Genomic DNA, 16,577 nt, shown 5'->3' with positions numbered 1-16,577 from the left:
GGCTAAATGGGCAAGAGGCATTAAGGAAGACACTTGTTGGGGTGAGCACTGGGTGTTATATGTAGGGGATGAATCCCAGGATTCTACTCCTGAAATCATTGCACTATATGCTAACTAACTTGGATATAAATTTTTTAAAAATAAATAATAAAATAAATAATTTTTAAAAAAGAAACTTTGCTTGTTAAAAGACAGTCTAAAGAAAGTGAATATATATGGGGCGCCTGGGTGGCTCAGTCAGGCATCCTGACTTCAGCTCAGGCCATGATCTCACAACTCATGAGTTCAAGCCCTGCGTCAGGCTCTGTTCTGACAGCTCAGAGCCTGGAGCCTGCTTCAGATTCTGTGTCTCCCTCTCTCTTTGCCTCTCTCCCACTCACAGTCTGTCTCTCTCTCAAAAATAAATAAACATTAAAAAAAAATTTTTTTAAGTGAATATATAAACTTGCAGAAGAGAATCATAATACTTAACACCCAACAAAAGATCAGTATGGAGATACATAAAGAGTATTTGACCACAATTAAAAACAATAATTAAAAAAATCAAGAACACCTAACCCATGAATAAGACAAAAACATCCAGCAGAAAAAGTGCGAGTCACAAGCAAGAATTTCACTTGAGAAGAAACACGTATGACCAGTCATCATAGGACTGGTTATCAACATCGTTGGTAATTAGGGAAATTCAAATCAAAACCACAGTGAGACCATTTTACCTTCGTTTAATTAGAAAAAAAAAATCTGACAGTATCAAGTGTTGAAGATGATACAGATCCACAATATCTCTTATGCATCACTAGTGGGAATGTGAATTGGTGCCACCATGTTGGAAAGCAGGTTGGCCTTACCTCCTAAAGAAGAACATCACAGACTCTATAGCCGAGCAATTCCACTTCTAGGTATATACACAAGAGAAATTCCTGCAAATGTACAATAGGAAACATGCATAAGATTACTCCAAAGCAAAAACTTTAAACAACCCAGATTTATTGAATGAATAACGGGGGTATTAGTCACAGGAGGGAATATTACACAGTAGTTGAAATTAACAAACAACAGAAACATGCAACAATATAAATTTTAGCAATGTAATATTAAGGGGAAAAAAGTCCCACAAGGTTACATATATCATGGAATTCTTTTTATACAGTTAAAAACAAGTATGTATGTACGTATATGTAAATGAACACACACACACATACATGCCCAATTAAGACTATTTAAAGATGCAATAAAATTACATTAAATGGCAGGCAAGGGACTGATGAACCCAGGAGTCTTGTAGATGGCTACCTGAGAAGGAGATGGATTGATGAGTTTTCCATATGATTATATGTAGGTTTTGTCAGGATTCTACCTTTTGTCTAGAGGGTTTTCTGGTGGCAGAGTTGCATTAATACAAGCAGACCATGCAAGGACCAATAAAAAGAGGGTGTCATGTAGCAAGGATGGTGTTTAATCCAAAGCTGTGCACTTGAGGTCCAAAAAAGGAGAACAAAAAAAAAAAAAAAAAACAAAAAACAAAAAAAAAAAACGAAATAAGACACATTTAAATCCAACATATCAGTAATTACATTAAGTACTCCCATTATAAGTGTAAGATTTCAGATAAGTTTTAAAAATCCAAATATATGTGATTTACAAGAGATACATCTAAGTAAGAAAGTAAAGACTGGAATAACAATACAAAAAGAGATGTCCATAGATACAACAAACAAAAGCTACTGTAGCTAGATTAATGTCACAAAAACAGATTTTAAAACAAAAGGTAAGACGAGAGGTAAGGGACATAATGATAAAGGTTCAATTCACTAGGAAGATGAGTTTTAAGTTTGAATGTATCCTGTACCTAAAAACAGAGCCTCAAAATATTTACAGCAAAAGCTGGTAGAACTCTAAGGAGAAATGGATTGATTTACAATGGATTAACTACAAGAGATGACATTTTAATATACCTCTCTTAGTAATGGCTAGAAATAAAAAAAAAAAATGAAAAGAGTTTGAACCATAGAATGTACTGGACAGTTGTAGAACACACTGAACAACTGCAGGAAACACATTCTCTTCAGGCACACCTGGAGCATCTGCAAAAAACTGGCCATTTACTGGGCCTTTCAGCAAATTTTAAAGAACTGAGATTATATGGGCATACTGTCTGACTCCATGGCAATTATACTAGAAATAAAGATGACTAAAAAAAAAACCCAGATGTTTATAAATTCAAGAAATATGCTTCCAAACTAATCCACAAATCAAAGAACATACACTGATATTAGATACTAGAAAATATAACTGCATGATAAAGTAATACATATAAAAACCGTGAGATTCATCTAATGCAGTACTTGGAGTGCAATGCGTAACCTAAAATGTGTATACTCGAACAGCTGAAAAATCATGAGCTAATAAGCAACGATCTCATGAAGTTAGAAAAAGAACAGCAAAATAAACCCCAACAAAGCAGGAGAGGATAAAAGCAAACTCAGTGAAGCAGAAAAACCTAAAATAGAATCAACAGTTTCATCTTCAACCAATGAAGGAAGGGAACGGACAAACCTCTGCCATGACTGTTTGGAATGGAGGGAAGGCATGTATAACCCACATCACAAATGCAAAAGAGGACGTCGCCATGTCACAGATATTAAAGCAGTAGTAAATGAGGGGATGGTGAAACAACGTCACGCTGATCTACTTGAAAAACTGATAGAAATAGGCAAATGCCCAGAGAAGCAGAAGGTAGCAAAACTGATGCGGGTCGGTGGAGCCAGTACACAAGGTGTGAGGAGGAAAGACACCTCCTCGTGGTGGTGGACACGGGGACCCTGGGGGCAGCGGGGTGGGGGAGGCCGTGCGGAGCCCTCACACAGCCATGCCGTGCGCCGCAGGGAGAACGCGGAGAACATGTACTACTTCTCGGAGCTGGCCCTGACCCTCAACGAGCACGAGGAGGGCGTGGCGCCCACGGACAGCCGCCTGCGGCCAGACCAGCGGCTGATGGAGAAGGGGCACTGGGACGAGGCCAACACGGAGAAGCAGCGGCTGGAGGAGAAGCAGCGCGTGTCGCGGCGCCGGCGGCTGGAGGCCTGCTCACGGGGCTGTGGCACGGAGGAAGGTGAGGCTGGGCGGGGAGGCGGTGAGAGAAGGTACCCTGGGTATGGGGAGCGGGTTCCCACAAGAAAGGGATGGGGTGGGGGAGGGAGGGAAAGGGTACCGCAGGGACAGGGTGACAGGCAGCAGGGTCCTAGGGGCGGGGGGAATGGCGTGGGGGGAAGGGTGGGAGAGAGCCTGGGAGTACACCACCGCCCACCCGCACGCCCACTGTGCCTGCCCAGCAGAGAAGGAAGCCGATGTGTACGTGCCGCTGTGGTTCGAGAAGAGGCTGGACCCACTGACCGGGGAGACGGCCTGCATGTACAAGGGCGGCTACTGGGAGGCCAAGGAGAGGCAGGACTGGCACATGTGTCCTAACATCTTCTGAGCTCCATCCCCTCCTGCAAATACAGGCGCCTGTACAGCCTGGTCCACCTTTTCTTTAATACGCTCAATTTAGTACTCAGTGGCCCTCCCCCTTACACCTTTTCCCTTTCCTTTTTTTTTTTTTTTTAACACTTTTTTGGGGCTTCCACCTTGAAAGGAGCAAGTGCTGATCTGCATTCTCTCCAGCCCCCAGGTGCCCTGGGTCACCCAAGCCCCATCATTTTGGACTTGGGTCCCACTGGGACCCAGCTCCCAGATACCACAACTCAGGCAGGCTGGCCCAGGCCCTGGGCTGCCCCAGTCACCAGCCCCACCAAGGGAGGCACTGTCCCCCACTGGGGAGCCACTTTTGACTTTTTTAGAAAAAACGATCTCCATTTTCTTTCCAGCCAAGACGTTTAGTAAATATTTTTAGTACAGCACTTAGCAGACCACTTTCTAAGTGTGCTTTCTTGCCACAAATGTGTCCTGGCAAGAGCCCCTTCTTTTTAAGACATCAGGAAGCTAGACCCCTTTGAGCAGGGAGCATTTTGTAGCTCAACATAGCAGGGTCACCAGGAGCACAGGACTCCAGAGAGAAGGGAACTGGAAGGGCCACCTGGCCCAGGAGAGCACAAGTCAGTTGTCTCCAGAGCTACAGCAGCACCCACTGTGGGGGAGGGGATGCCCAAGGGTCCCCAGATAGATTTGAGGGTAACAGCCCCTTGCCTAGCTTTGGCCATGCAGGGGCTGCTCCCCAGCCCCAGAGAGGTCAGAAAGGGCTGGGGGCAGGGCCTGCAGGTGCTCCCCACCCCAGAACCAGGCCCCAAATCAGCAATAAGAACAAACACTTGGCTCAGCCTAGGCTGGTGCCCCCAGGCACCAGAGGCCCAGTGTCCTGCCTCGGCCTCAGGCACCTCCGGGGTGCCCATCTCCGCACCCCCTGAACTCTTTATTTGCCTGATTTATATATATATGATATATAAATATATAAAAAATAGCTATTTTGCTTAAATTTCTATGGTATGTGGAAGTTAAAAAATGATGAAGACAGGGCACCCCTGTCTGAGTTTGGCTCTCCTGTCAGCTGTGTCCTACCCTCTCCTCGGACCCCCTTCCAAGGGCTCCTGCCAATGGTAGGGGGGTACTGGGCCACAGTGGCCATTATCCAGCCCCTCAGAACCCCCATTCCAAACCCTCCCACTTCAGTTTGGTCCTGAAAATTCATCACAGGGTTTTTTCTGTATATTCCAGGACTGCGTTTGTTTTTATAAAATAAAAAAATAAAAAAAGTGAAAACACCAACATGTGAAATGCCTTAGGGTGCCCACTCAAGAGGCAGGGCGGGCAGGGTGGCCCCACCACGCCCACAGCAGAGCTGTGCAATGTACCTCTTCTCCACACTGTTTGTGAGGGAGCACCTTCTGACCGGTAATAAAAACCTTGGATTTGGAGTTTTCCAAGGCCTTGTCCCTGAGTCTGTGACTGGGTGGATTGGGGCTGATGCACAGAACAGGTGACCACCTGTATGGCAGCATGGGGGAGGAGCCCCCAGGCTTTATTCTGCTCAGCACTGATCCCAGCAATGGGAAGCTGGTCTAAATGAGGGGGTGGGGGTGAGAAGGGGGTGGAAGACCTGGTAGGGTCAGGGCCAGGTAGGCTGCGGAGGGCTGAGACAGCACCTAGGAGAGGGGTCACAGCTTTGCCTGGGACTGTCTAGAGCCAAGCCATGGCACCTGCCATGCTCTTCTCTTTGAGGTAACACCCACCTTGGTGAATTCTAAGGTTACTGGACAACCATGACCTGGACTGCTTCTGTTGTCCCAGGTTGCCAAGCAACTCAGATTACTAGCTCCCAGGGCTGGCCAAGAATGGCGTGGTCTGGCCCACTGTGGTGGGGCCTCCCACTGCCAGTGCTTCCAGGTGAGAGAATGTGGTGGGGCAGGGCACCACAGGGGCATCAGAGCCAGGCTCCAACTGCCTGCCCTGAAACCCCAGCACTGTGGGATCCAAGGCTGGCCCTGCACAACTCCTTCCTTACCCAAGCCTTGCTTTCCCATCTGTGAGGAGGCAGGCACTGGTGAGTCCTGCAGCTCTCACTGGCTAGAAGATGCAAGGCGGTGAGACAACCCCAGTATGAACCTGAACCCCGAGATGGGGGAGGGCAGTGGAAGCAGGTCTGCCAGGGGAGAAGATAGGCTGCATGGACAAGGCCCAGAGGTGACAGAAGCCAGTCCACTTAGGCAAAGTAAAGGAAGAGCCTACAGTGAAGCCAGACAGAGCTCTGAACAGGGAGTGACATCAGGTTGATGTTCTAGAAACCGCTCTGACCAGATCACACAAGTTCCGCCTGCACTCAGTAGTCTACTAGCCATCACTGAGTTGAAAATGTCATAGAAAAGATTCTGCAACAAAGGCCATAAGGGGCCTCATAATACATCTGACAAAAAGATGCAAAAGACCTTTATAGATACAACTTTAAATTTTTACTGAGTAATAAGACCTGAGTTAAAGGGAAAAACACCATCTTCATAGGTGGCCAACTCAGTTATGTGGGTTCTTCCAAATCTACAAATCCAACATGATCCAAATCAAAATCTTACCAATATTTTTCAGACACTTGACAAGTGGATTGTGAAATTTGCATGAGAGAGTAATTGAACAAAAAATAGTAGAGCAATTCTTAAGAAGAAGGTAGGGGATGTGGACTTGACCTGCAGATACCCAAACATGCTAGAAAGCTACCAAAAGAATTGCATGTTTTCTCCACTGCATTCTGGCACCATGTGTAATACCATGTATTTTACTCATTTGTTGACTCTCTCCCCCACCCCCCCAGTGGACTGTGAGCCTCATGAGAGTAGGAATCATGTCTTATACACTGTAGCATCCCCAGTGCCTGGCACATAGGAGATGCTCAGTGAATAGGTGTTGAATTAATTCCAGGCCAGAAGGCCCAGCCAGAGCAAAGGCTCAGGGGGACACTCCCTGGGGCCACTGGGAAATGTGACTGCAGTGTCAAATTGTAAGGGGGCCTCAGAGATGCAACGGGGAAGAGTTGAACCTCAGGTCCCAGGAAACTTCTGCTCCCACAAACTCCAGAGTCCAAATCTTTGCTCCTGACAGACTGTGGGGGAGGAGGCCTGAGGTTCCCTTATCCCCTGGGCTGGGGCTCAGCACAGTCATGAGATCAAGCCCTGCATCGGGCTCTGCGCTGAGCATGGAGCCTGCTTGGGATTCTCTATCTCCCTCTCTCTGCCCCTCCCCAACTCATGCTCTATCTTGAAATAAATATTTTTGAAAATAGAATATATATTTCAATCTCATTTTAAGAATAGAATTTTCAAAAGCCCAAAGAGCAAATAGAATCCAGCCACATACAAAAGACTGATACCTCAGTTGGTAAACCCATGCCCAAGTTAGGTTTACCACAGAAATGCGAGAATGGGTCAGTGTTGGAAGCGTCTCATTGTAAATCACTCATTACATCAACCAGTTCAAGGAGGACTTATCTTTCTGCCAATATGGTAGACTAGGTACCTGGATAACCTTCCCTTATGTAAAACTAGGCATGCTAGATAACACTTTAAAATATCCTAAAAGCATCCATGAGTTGGAAAGAATATAAGGAATACTTGGGCCAAATATTAAGTGACTGTAGAAACATGGAAAGAACTCTGAAGTCTGTTTTTCCCTCAGAGCCACTTACTGTACCCAGCGAGCCTAAGTTTTCACTGCCTCAAATGACCCTTCCAAGGTAGGGTATCTAATAGGAGGTGTCTGCTGTAAAGCTGGACTCCCAAAGGTCTATACCTTCAATATAATGATGAATCCAAAATCAAATACAGAAAATCAAATACAAGATCAGTCCTATGCAGAGCAGAAAAGAATCCCCTAAGAATTTGTAATCAGGAGCACGGCCTCACTTGGTTTGGTTTTATAGCCCAAATATATACTACCCAGATGGTCAAATAAAACATCTAGCAGAGAATATAACATGGTCTCAAAATGGCAATGTCCCCAGTCCCACAAGAGAAGCAAAGAAAGCCTCTCTGGAGGCTCTCCCCTTCATTCCAGACCTTATGGAATCTCAGATGGGAAGTTGCAAGGAAAATGAATAGCTAACAATGTGACATCTCTAAAGACGCAAGGAAACAGCACACAAGTGGGCACGTGAGCACAGGACAGCAGAAATAACAGCAGAATAAGACATAAAACTCCTCCATGTAGTGAAATTAGACACAATATAAAATAAGCATGTGTAATATATTTCTAGAAATAGGTTTCTAGAATTCTCATTCCTAAAAATGAAGGGTATTTTTTAAAAATAAAAGGAACTTACAGGGGCACCTGTGGTGGCCTCGGTTAAGCATCTGACTTCAGCTTAGGTCATGATCTTGAGGTTAGTGAGTTAGAGCCCCATGTCGGGTTCTGTGCTGACAGCTCAGAGCCTGGAGCCTGCTTCGGATTCTGTGTTTCCCTCTTTCTCTGCCCCTCCCCCACTCACGCTCAGCCTCGCTCTCTCTCTCAAAAAACGAATAAACATTTCAAATTTTTTTTAAATAAACTAAGGAATTTCCAGAAATTGAAAAAAAATCACTGAAAATAATTTTATAACAGATTACACTACTGAAGAGCATATTAGTGACATGGAAGTAAGACCTAAAGAAAGTATTCAGAATGCTGGGGTGCCTGGGTGGCTCAGTCAGTTGAGCGCCCAACTCTTGATTGCAGCTCAGGTCATGATCTCACTGTTCGTGAGTTTGAGCCCTGCATCCAACTCTGAGCTGACAGCGCAGAGCCTGCTTGGTATTCTCTCTCTGCCCCCTCCCCACTTCCACATGCGTGCTCTCTCTCAAATATTTTTTTAAAAAAGTATTCAGAATGCAACATAAAGACACAAAGAAGTGAAAAATATAAAAGAGACATGGAGAATAAAGTGAGAAGGTCCCATATGTCGTTAATCAAAATGGAGCAGAAGCAATCTTTAAAGACTGAATGCCTAAAAAATTTCCAAGAAGTCATGAGAAACACCAATATACAGAGTTAATCTCAACACATCCTAGTCAGGTAAATAAACATTCACAGCTAAGTATAATATAGTGAATTTGCAAGACTCAACAAAATCTTAAAAGCAGCCAGATTTGGGGTGGGCAGTGGTAATTACCTTCAAGGATCACCAATCAGACTTAGAGCTGACTTCCTAGTTAAGAAGACAAAGTGGGGCACCTCGGTGGCTCAGTCAGTTAAGCATCTGACTTAGGCTCAGGTCACGATCTCACGGTTCATGAGTTTGAGCCCCACATTGGGCTCTGCACTGTCAGTGTGGTTTGGGATTCTCTCTCTTCCTCTCTCTGCCCCTCCCCCACTTACACGCACTCTCTCTCAAAATAAAAAAACTCTAAAAAACAAAAAAAGAAGACAAAGTGAGATCTCCAAAGTAGAGGGGATAATGTCAGTATTCCCAGTGAAAATATCTTTCAGGAACCAAAGGAAAATAAATCTTTTAATAAAAACTTATTAAAACAATACTGAGAGTCTTGAGTAGACTTTGATGAGTTAACTATTATGTGAAATATACAAAGTAATGGCTAAAGGAAGAATAACATTTATGAAACAAAGGAGAACATTGTATGTGGGGGGAAATTTTTTCAATCTAAAGGCAAGAAGAAAGAGGAAAAAGGAATGCAGATAAGGTGGAATAAAAATTTAAAAATAAGACAAACATAAGTCAATTATCAATGCAACAATAATACACAAAATTTAAGTAAATTAAATCTTCAAGTAAGAACAAAAATATCTGGAATTTAAAAATCTGGCCATATGCTATTTACAAGAATACACTAAAAACATAAATATACAGACAAGATAGGCTTTAAGGCAAAAATGTATTTCTGTATGTCAACTCCTAGAAATAAAAAGGTCACTTTATAAGGATAAAAGGTAGAATTCATAAAGTTCTAAAACTCCTATACACCTAATAACATCTCAAGATAAATGGACACAATCACAAGGAGAAATAGATAAATCCACAATCATAATGGAAGATTTTTTAACATATCTCTCCGTGTAGTGAGAGCTCAGACAGACATAGCATATCAGCAAGGTTTCCAACAACACAATTCACAAACTTGGTGTAATGGACACACATGGGGTATTACACATAACAGCAGAATATATAGTTTTAAAGTGCACATGGAACATTTATTAATATTAACCACATATCTGGGCCAGTCATAATGCCTCAGCAAATTTCAAAAGACTAATATACAGACCACATTCTCAGACCAAACTCTTGAGCATTAAGAAATACACTTTTAGGGGCGCCTGGGTGGCTCAGTTGGTTAAGCGTCCGACTTTGGCTCAGGTCATGATCTCACAGTTCGTGAGTTCGGGCCCCACGTCGGGGTCTGTGCTGACGGCTCAGAGCCTGGAGCCTGTTTCAGATTCTGTGTCTCCCTCTCTCTCTCTGACCCTCCCCCGTTCATATTCTGTCTCTCTCTGTCTCAAAAATAAATAAACATTTAAAAAAATTTAAAAAAAAAGAAATACACTTTTAAATAACTGGTGGACCAAAGAAGAAAACAACAGAAATTATAAAATAGTTAAACATTAAAATGCCACATATCAAAACTTAGGATAGAGGTAAAGCAGTACTAAGAGAAAAACTTAGAGCATTAAAAGCTCATGTTGTAAAAGAAGAAAGACTAAAAATGATGAGCTAACCATCCAATCTAAGAAAATGAACATTAAGACAAACTCAAAGGAAATAAATACCAGAAATTAAAGAAAAAACAAACAGAGAGGACCATTTAAGCTAAGGTTGATTCTTTGAGAAACTAAAATGGACAAGACTTTACTGATAAGGAAGACAGAGAAAGGGAAGGAAGGAGAGAGGAAATGGATGAACCCCAAAAAACAATATTTGAAATAAAAGAATACATAAATACAGACGCTACAAAAAACAGTAACTTTAAAAACTGAGATAAGGTTCTAGAAAAATATAACTTAAAAATGACTCAAAAATTAGAAAAACCTGAGTAGTATTACAATCATTAAAAAAAAGTTAAATCAGTTAAAAAAAAAAAACTCCTCTCACATATATACACAAAATTCTCCACACACAGCTGACCTAGGAATAACCAGCTTTACAGAAACTATCCCAAAAGTAGAGGAAATAGTCCCCAACTCATTTCTTGAGACTAGCATAATCTGGTCACCAAAACCTAACAAGGACAGTAGGATAGAGGAAAATTACAAACTGGTGTCACATGATCTATAATTCAAAACAATATACAAGTCTAGAAATATAGAAAACTTACAATCATTATTCCAGAAATGCAAGGTTAGTTTACCCTATGAAAAAGTAATAAATATAATTCACCACATTAACAAAGTAAAGGAGAACACGACATGGTCATCTCCATAGATGCAGAAAACACTTTATAGAATCCAACATGCATCCATGATATTTAAAAGGAAAAAAAAATACTTTAAAATAGAAATAGAGGGAAACTTCCTTAATCAGATGAATGGTATCTAACAAAACAAAAACAAAAACAAAAAAACAGCTTTGTCTGTGAGATAGAGAACAAAAAAATACCTGCTTTTACCCTTTACATTCAACATTGTACTGGCAGCCCTAGCCAATGCAATAAGGCAAGAAAAATATATGAAATGTGAGAATTGACAAAATTATCATTGCTCACAGATGATATGTAATAGAAAACTCAAAAGAATCTAAAGATAAAGTAGAATAACATGAAAATCAGTTACATTTTTATATGCTAGCAACAAACCATCAGCAAATGAAGTTTTAAAAATATCATTTACAGTAGCATCAAAACCCATCAGGTATCTAGGATACATCTAATCAAGGAAATGTAAGACCTTTTCAAGGGAAAATTATAATACTTTCTTGAGAGATATAAAGAAAAGAGGATCTAAATTAATGGACACCAATACCATCTTCATGGTTTGGAAGACTTAAAAAGATATCAATTTTTCTCAAACTGATCACATACAATCAATTCCAATGAAACCCCTACAGGTTTTCTTATGGAGTTTAAATAATTCTAAAATTTATATGGAACTACAAAGGGCCAAGAATAGTCAAGACACTCTTGAAGCATAAAAAGTGGTAGAACTGGCTATACTAAATTAAAAAACTTACTGTAAAATGATAATAATTAAATCAGTGTGGTACTGGCATAGAAAAAACAAGAGACAAATGTAACAATAAAAATCCAGAAACAGATTTATACATATCTAAACATTTGATATATAAGAGAGGTAGCACTGCAGATTAATGGAGAAAGATAAGACTTTTCATTAAAGGATGTAGGGACAATCAGGAAGAAGGAAGGAATTAGAGCTCTACCTCAAACCATATACAAAAATCAATTCCAGGGGCGCCTGGGTGGCTCAGTCGGTTGGGTATCTGACTTCGGCTCAGGTCATGATCTCACAGCTCGTGAGTTCGAGCCCCGCATCAGGCCCTGTGCTGACGGCTCAGAGCCTGGAGCCCGCTTCGGATTCTGTGTCTCCCTCTCTCTCTCCCCCTACCCTGCTCACACACTGTCTCTCTCTGTCTCTCAAAAATGAATAAATGTTAAAAAAAAATTAAAACAAAACAAAAACAAAAATCAATTCCAGGTGGATTAAAGATCTATATGTGAAAGACAAAACTATAAAGCCTCTATAATATAAAACAGTATCTTCATGACTTAAAGATTTTTTTTTCTCAATGTTTGTTTATTTATTTTGAGAGAGATCATGAGCAGGGGAGAGGCAGAGAGGGAGGGAGAGAGAAAATCCCAAGCAGGCTCTGTGCTATCAGTGTGAGATCATGACCTGAGCCAAAATCAAGAGTCAGACACTTAACCAACTGAACCACTTAGGTGCCTCTAGGGAAGGATTTATTAAAACAAGTTAGACAGAGGGGTACCTGGGTGGCTCAGTTGGTTAAGGGTCTGACTTTAGCTCAGGTCATGATCTCACAGTTCATGGATTCAAACCCTGCATGAGGCTCTGTGCTGACAGCTCAGAGCCTGGAGACTTATTCAGATTCTGTGTCTCCCCCTCTCTCTCTCTTCCCATCCCCACTCACACTCTGTCTCTCAAAAATAAATAAACATTTAAAAAGTATTTAAAAAAAAAACAAGATGATAGGTGTACACTGCATATTCTTACCATATAAACATTTTATAAATACAGTATTCTTTTGTAGCTACTCAGTGTCTAATAAAAATAATTATTAAAATAGCAGCTTAAAGGGGGGGGGGGGGACACAAAAACCATACAGTCCAGGTTGTGTGCCTGACAGTTGTGTGCCCCTAACCCACATTGCAGTCTATGTAACTAGTGCCCCCTGGTGCTCCACTCAGGTAAGACTGGCAGCCACTGCTCCACCACTGAAGCCCCAAGTTAAAACAAGATGGAAATTCTTTCCACATTTTAAAGGCCATTCACCAAAACCAACAGCAAATATATATTCTGTTCAACCCTAATGTAGATTTCCATCCCATCAGAAACAAGACCCAGATAATTATTCAACACTGTTTCATTGCGTCAGAGGTTCTAGCCAAAGCAAAATGGCAATTAAACTGACACACTGGCAAATTTGCACCTTGCATCTATTAAAAAGAAAAAAACGCACACAGTTTATTTTTAAAACTGCCAGAGTTCATAACATAGAAAATAAGTTGTTTGGTCTTCTCTATATTAATACTCAGGAATAGAGATGGAAAAAAATAACCCATTCACAATACTGATAAATACAGTTATAAAACGCTTAGAAAAATGAGAAAGTTATAGAACTTGTATGAAGAAATTATAAAATCTTATCGTAGGATCTAAAGAGTCAAACAAATGAAAAACCAGTTTTTATCCTCTGGGGATATTTAATTAAGGTCATAAAAATGTCAACCTTCTCGTAACTTACATCTAAATTTAATACAGTTATAATTTAAATCCCAATGGAATTTTTTCTTTGGCAAGGATGGGAAAAATTGGGTAACATGATTTTAAATTTCACTTAACAGAATGAATTCTAAGAATAGCCGGAAAAGTCTTTTTAAAAGGTTGGGGGGTAGGGGGGAGACTGATCCATCTAGATGTTGATGATGCTCAGAATTCTAGTTTCAGCTAGGACCTCACCTCTCACACCAGAACCACCTGTCCAACAGGATGTCTTCACTGACATGTCTAAGGGGCATCTCAAGCCCATCTAATAGTGGAATATAAATAATGACCAAGATGGTTCACTTAATAGGGCGAGCATAGTGAATTTCCATTTGGAAAAAGAAGCAAAGCTTGACTCTTGCCTTACTGCTTAAACTAAAATGTATCCCACAGGGAGCAGACATTGACAAAAAAATTTTTTTTAGTATTTCAACAAAGAGTAAGAGAACGTTTGAGGGATGGCGATGGAGGGAAGAGGAAAGGTTTTCCTAAGCATGATAGGAAACCCCAAAACCTAAAAATGTTTACCTTCCAAGTAACAGTCTTCTACCAAGTTAAGACAAACCAGTAGAAAATGGGCCAAGGTTGTGAAGTGCAAGAGGTCTCAGGTCCTGGAAGAGGCCAACAGGCTGGCAAGTAGGCTGGACCTTCAAGGAAAATTACCTGGAAATGGCTATTTTAAGACGTAAAACATGCAGCTTCCTTTCCAGGTCCTCCGTCTTGCAGATATAAAACCACCACACCACAAAGTCATCTATGCAAAAAATGCTTTCTGCAGTGGCTTTAAAAAGTTAAAGAAACAACCAGGGAAAATTTTTTTTATCTACTCTTGGGCTTAATATGCAGGCGCCAGAATTTAAGAAAATAAATTAAATAACCACTTTTCTGCTTGGGTTGTGGGCAGGCCATTGGATCCCCAAGGCCTTTCCCCCATGCCCTAGGATATGAAACCCCTGGGGACGATACCTCCCACCCTGTTTGCCCCGTTTGGATACTTGCAGTGGTGCCGCGAGGTCCCCACATCTCGACCCTGAGACCAGCCTCGAACATCTGCGTAAGGTCACATCGCTTCCTCCACGCCACACGCCCCCCACCGAGCGCCTCCGGGCTCCAACCCCATAGGCAGGCTCATTTTGTCTCAGACGGGTGCACGGGCGCAGCCGCACGTGCTGGACAGCTGCATCACGCAGGCGCTGTTACGTGCCAGCCTCGAGGGTCTGGAGAACAGGCGACGGGGTGCCCTGCCCTCGACGGACCACAATCGTTGGCGGGTTGGAAGGCCGGCGCTTGTTTGGGACTGCGGCTGGGTCCCGGCCGCGTCTTCTGGACAAGAATTTGCAGCCAGTTCTGCAGCCTGCTCTCCAGCCCATGTTGTATTGTGATAGAGGATTTAGAGGAAAAAACGCTTTCCCTTGTAACAAATAGGGGTTCTCTTCCCACCACAGGGCCCCAAACCCGGTTAGTGGCAGACTGTCTTAAACGGGGGCATTAGGGAGGGGAGTGAGAGCCCAGAGCTTCACTAGAGGAAAACTTAAATGTAAAGGGAAGGAAAGTAAATTTAAAGTGGTGGATTAGAGCTGGTCACAGCTTTCTTGGAAAGGAGGTGGACCCACCAAGTCTCATGGAAGCATCTCAGCCAAGTCCAAAGAGCAAAGGGGAAAGGATAGGTCTGTCAGACCCATCTATCAAGTGGTCTAAGTTTGCCCCAGTGGTGTGAGGCCTTGGCTGGCAGCTACCCAGAATATCAGAGCGCCAGAACATACCATACAAAACCTGAAGGGCAGGCCCAAAGGAGGCTGGATGGAAGCCCTGCCCCTCCTCACCCTTAGGATATACTGAAACAGGCGAAATGGTTTAGGCCATGAGGATAGCCATGGGTTAGGGGCACTCAGTAAGCAGTGGAATGCCTAGAGGTAGGTAGCAGGTAGGGACCAGTGAATCTTGGACACAAAAACTCGGGGTCAGGGCAACAAGGGCTTTGGACCCCCATTCTAACTTCAGTCAGACCAGCACCAGATTAGTGGCTATCTATAATGTGCCTCTGAATAACTTTCAGGTAGAGAACTAGCCTTGAGGCTAAATAAGCCAGGATGGGCAGTGATTTGTCTCAGGCCTTGTGAGCTGGTAGAATTTCTACAGGATCCACCAGGAGCCCTAATTAGGCTTGGCACATTGCCAAGTTTCCAAATGAAAAAGGCCACAGACTGATCAATATTTTGGCTCATTGCTGAGTGAGATGTGCCTTGCCAGGCCCTTCCTCTGCCCAGTCTTTTTCTCGCTCACTGGAGGATGACCCTATTTGTGCTGAGAACAGGCAGAGAATAGTCTGCAGCCTCAAACAGGGCAGCAGAGAAAGCATGTTCCTTGGAGCTCTTGCCTTTCATAACCAAGCTGGCCATTGACCCATTCAGGGAAACAAAAGCAATGTGATCATCCAAAGAAAGCTTCCATCTCCAAAAAAGGCCAGAACCCTCCAGTGGAATTCTGAGGGATGTTTCAGGCACCTTGGTGACCACCCAGCAACAGGTCCCTTACAGTCTGGCCCAGCTAGAGAACCACCTTCCAACAAGGACAAGTACTGAAGAAGCACTGCCCACTCCAGTCAAGACTTGTAGAATACAAGAGTACATAGAATATGTAAATGGCAAAGAAATTTGAGCTTTCTCAGTCTTATCACTAATTGACCCTTAGAGCTATGAACTCTTGGCTACCACTGCTTGAACCACATCTGAAAAGCGGTCATGTAGACATGGGGAACTGGACCCAACAAGAACAGCCAAAAAATAGTGTTACTCAGATAGATATAAAAGTTTTTCTCAACCTATTAACTCATGCCTTCCTTGAGTAAACAAACATATCAAACCCTTGTCCTGACCTAGTAATACTATTGGTAGGTAATATGGTATTGATCCTAAAGTGGGGGGTTTTAATCCTAAATCCATGGGACACTTAGGGTGTTGAAGGGATCATACAAGGTGAACCTTTTCCTGAGGACTTCACTCCTTGGTTTTTCATCTTTTTTTGTAAGCTCTTTTGTAGAGTCCCTAACCCAGATTCAGAACTACAGCCCTGCATCAGAGACACAACTGACCAATGAAGATGCTCAATCTTAAATTAGTTCAAATCAATTCAAAAATACCTCACTTTTCACCTTTCAC

General features: G+C 42.5%; 1 protein-coding gene across 2 annotated transcripts in view; it reads left to right on the top strand.

Moving 5' to 3' along the window:
- OSBP2 (oxysterol binding protein 2) overlaps positions 1-4,910 on the top strand; it is a 177,194-nt gene extending 172,284 nt beyond the window's left edge. The window contains exons 13-14 of one of the 2 annotated variants that reach the window (XM_043559251.1): positions 2,886-3,112; positions 3,336-4,910. In XM_043559251.1, the coding sequence (XP_043415186.1) occupies positions 2,886-3,112; positions 3,336-3,478 (370 nt within the window). In that variant the 3' untranslated portion in view covers positions 3,479-4,910. Of the gene's footprint in view, positions 1-2,885; positions 3,113-3,332 lie in introns of both variants that reach the window. The other variant, XM_043559250.1, reaches the window with a different exon arrangement.
- Positions 4,911-16,577: the final 11,667 nt, after the last annotated feature.

Source organism: Prionailurus bengalensis, chromosome D3, assembly GCF_016509475.1.
Source record: "Prionailurus bengalensis isolate Pbe53 chromosome D3, Fcat_Pben_1.1_paternal_pri, whole genome shotgun sequence".
In the NCBI taxonomy this organism is placed as follows: domain Eukaryota; kingdom Metazoa; phylum Chordata; class Mammalia; order Carnivora; family Felidae; genus Prionailurus; species Prionailurus bengalensis.
This window is presented reverse-complemented; position numbering and strand designations above follow the sequence as displayed.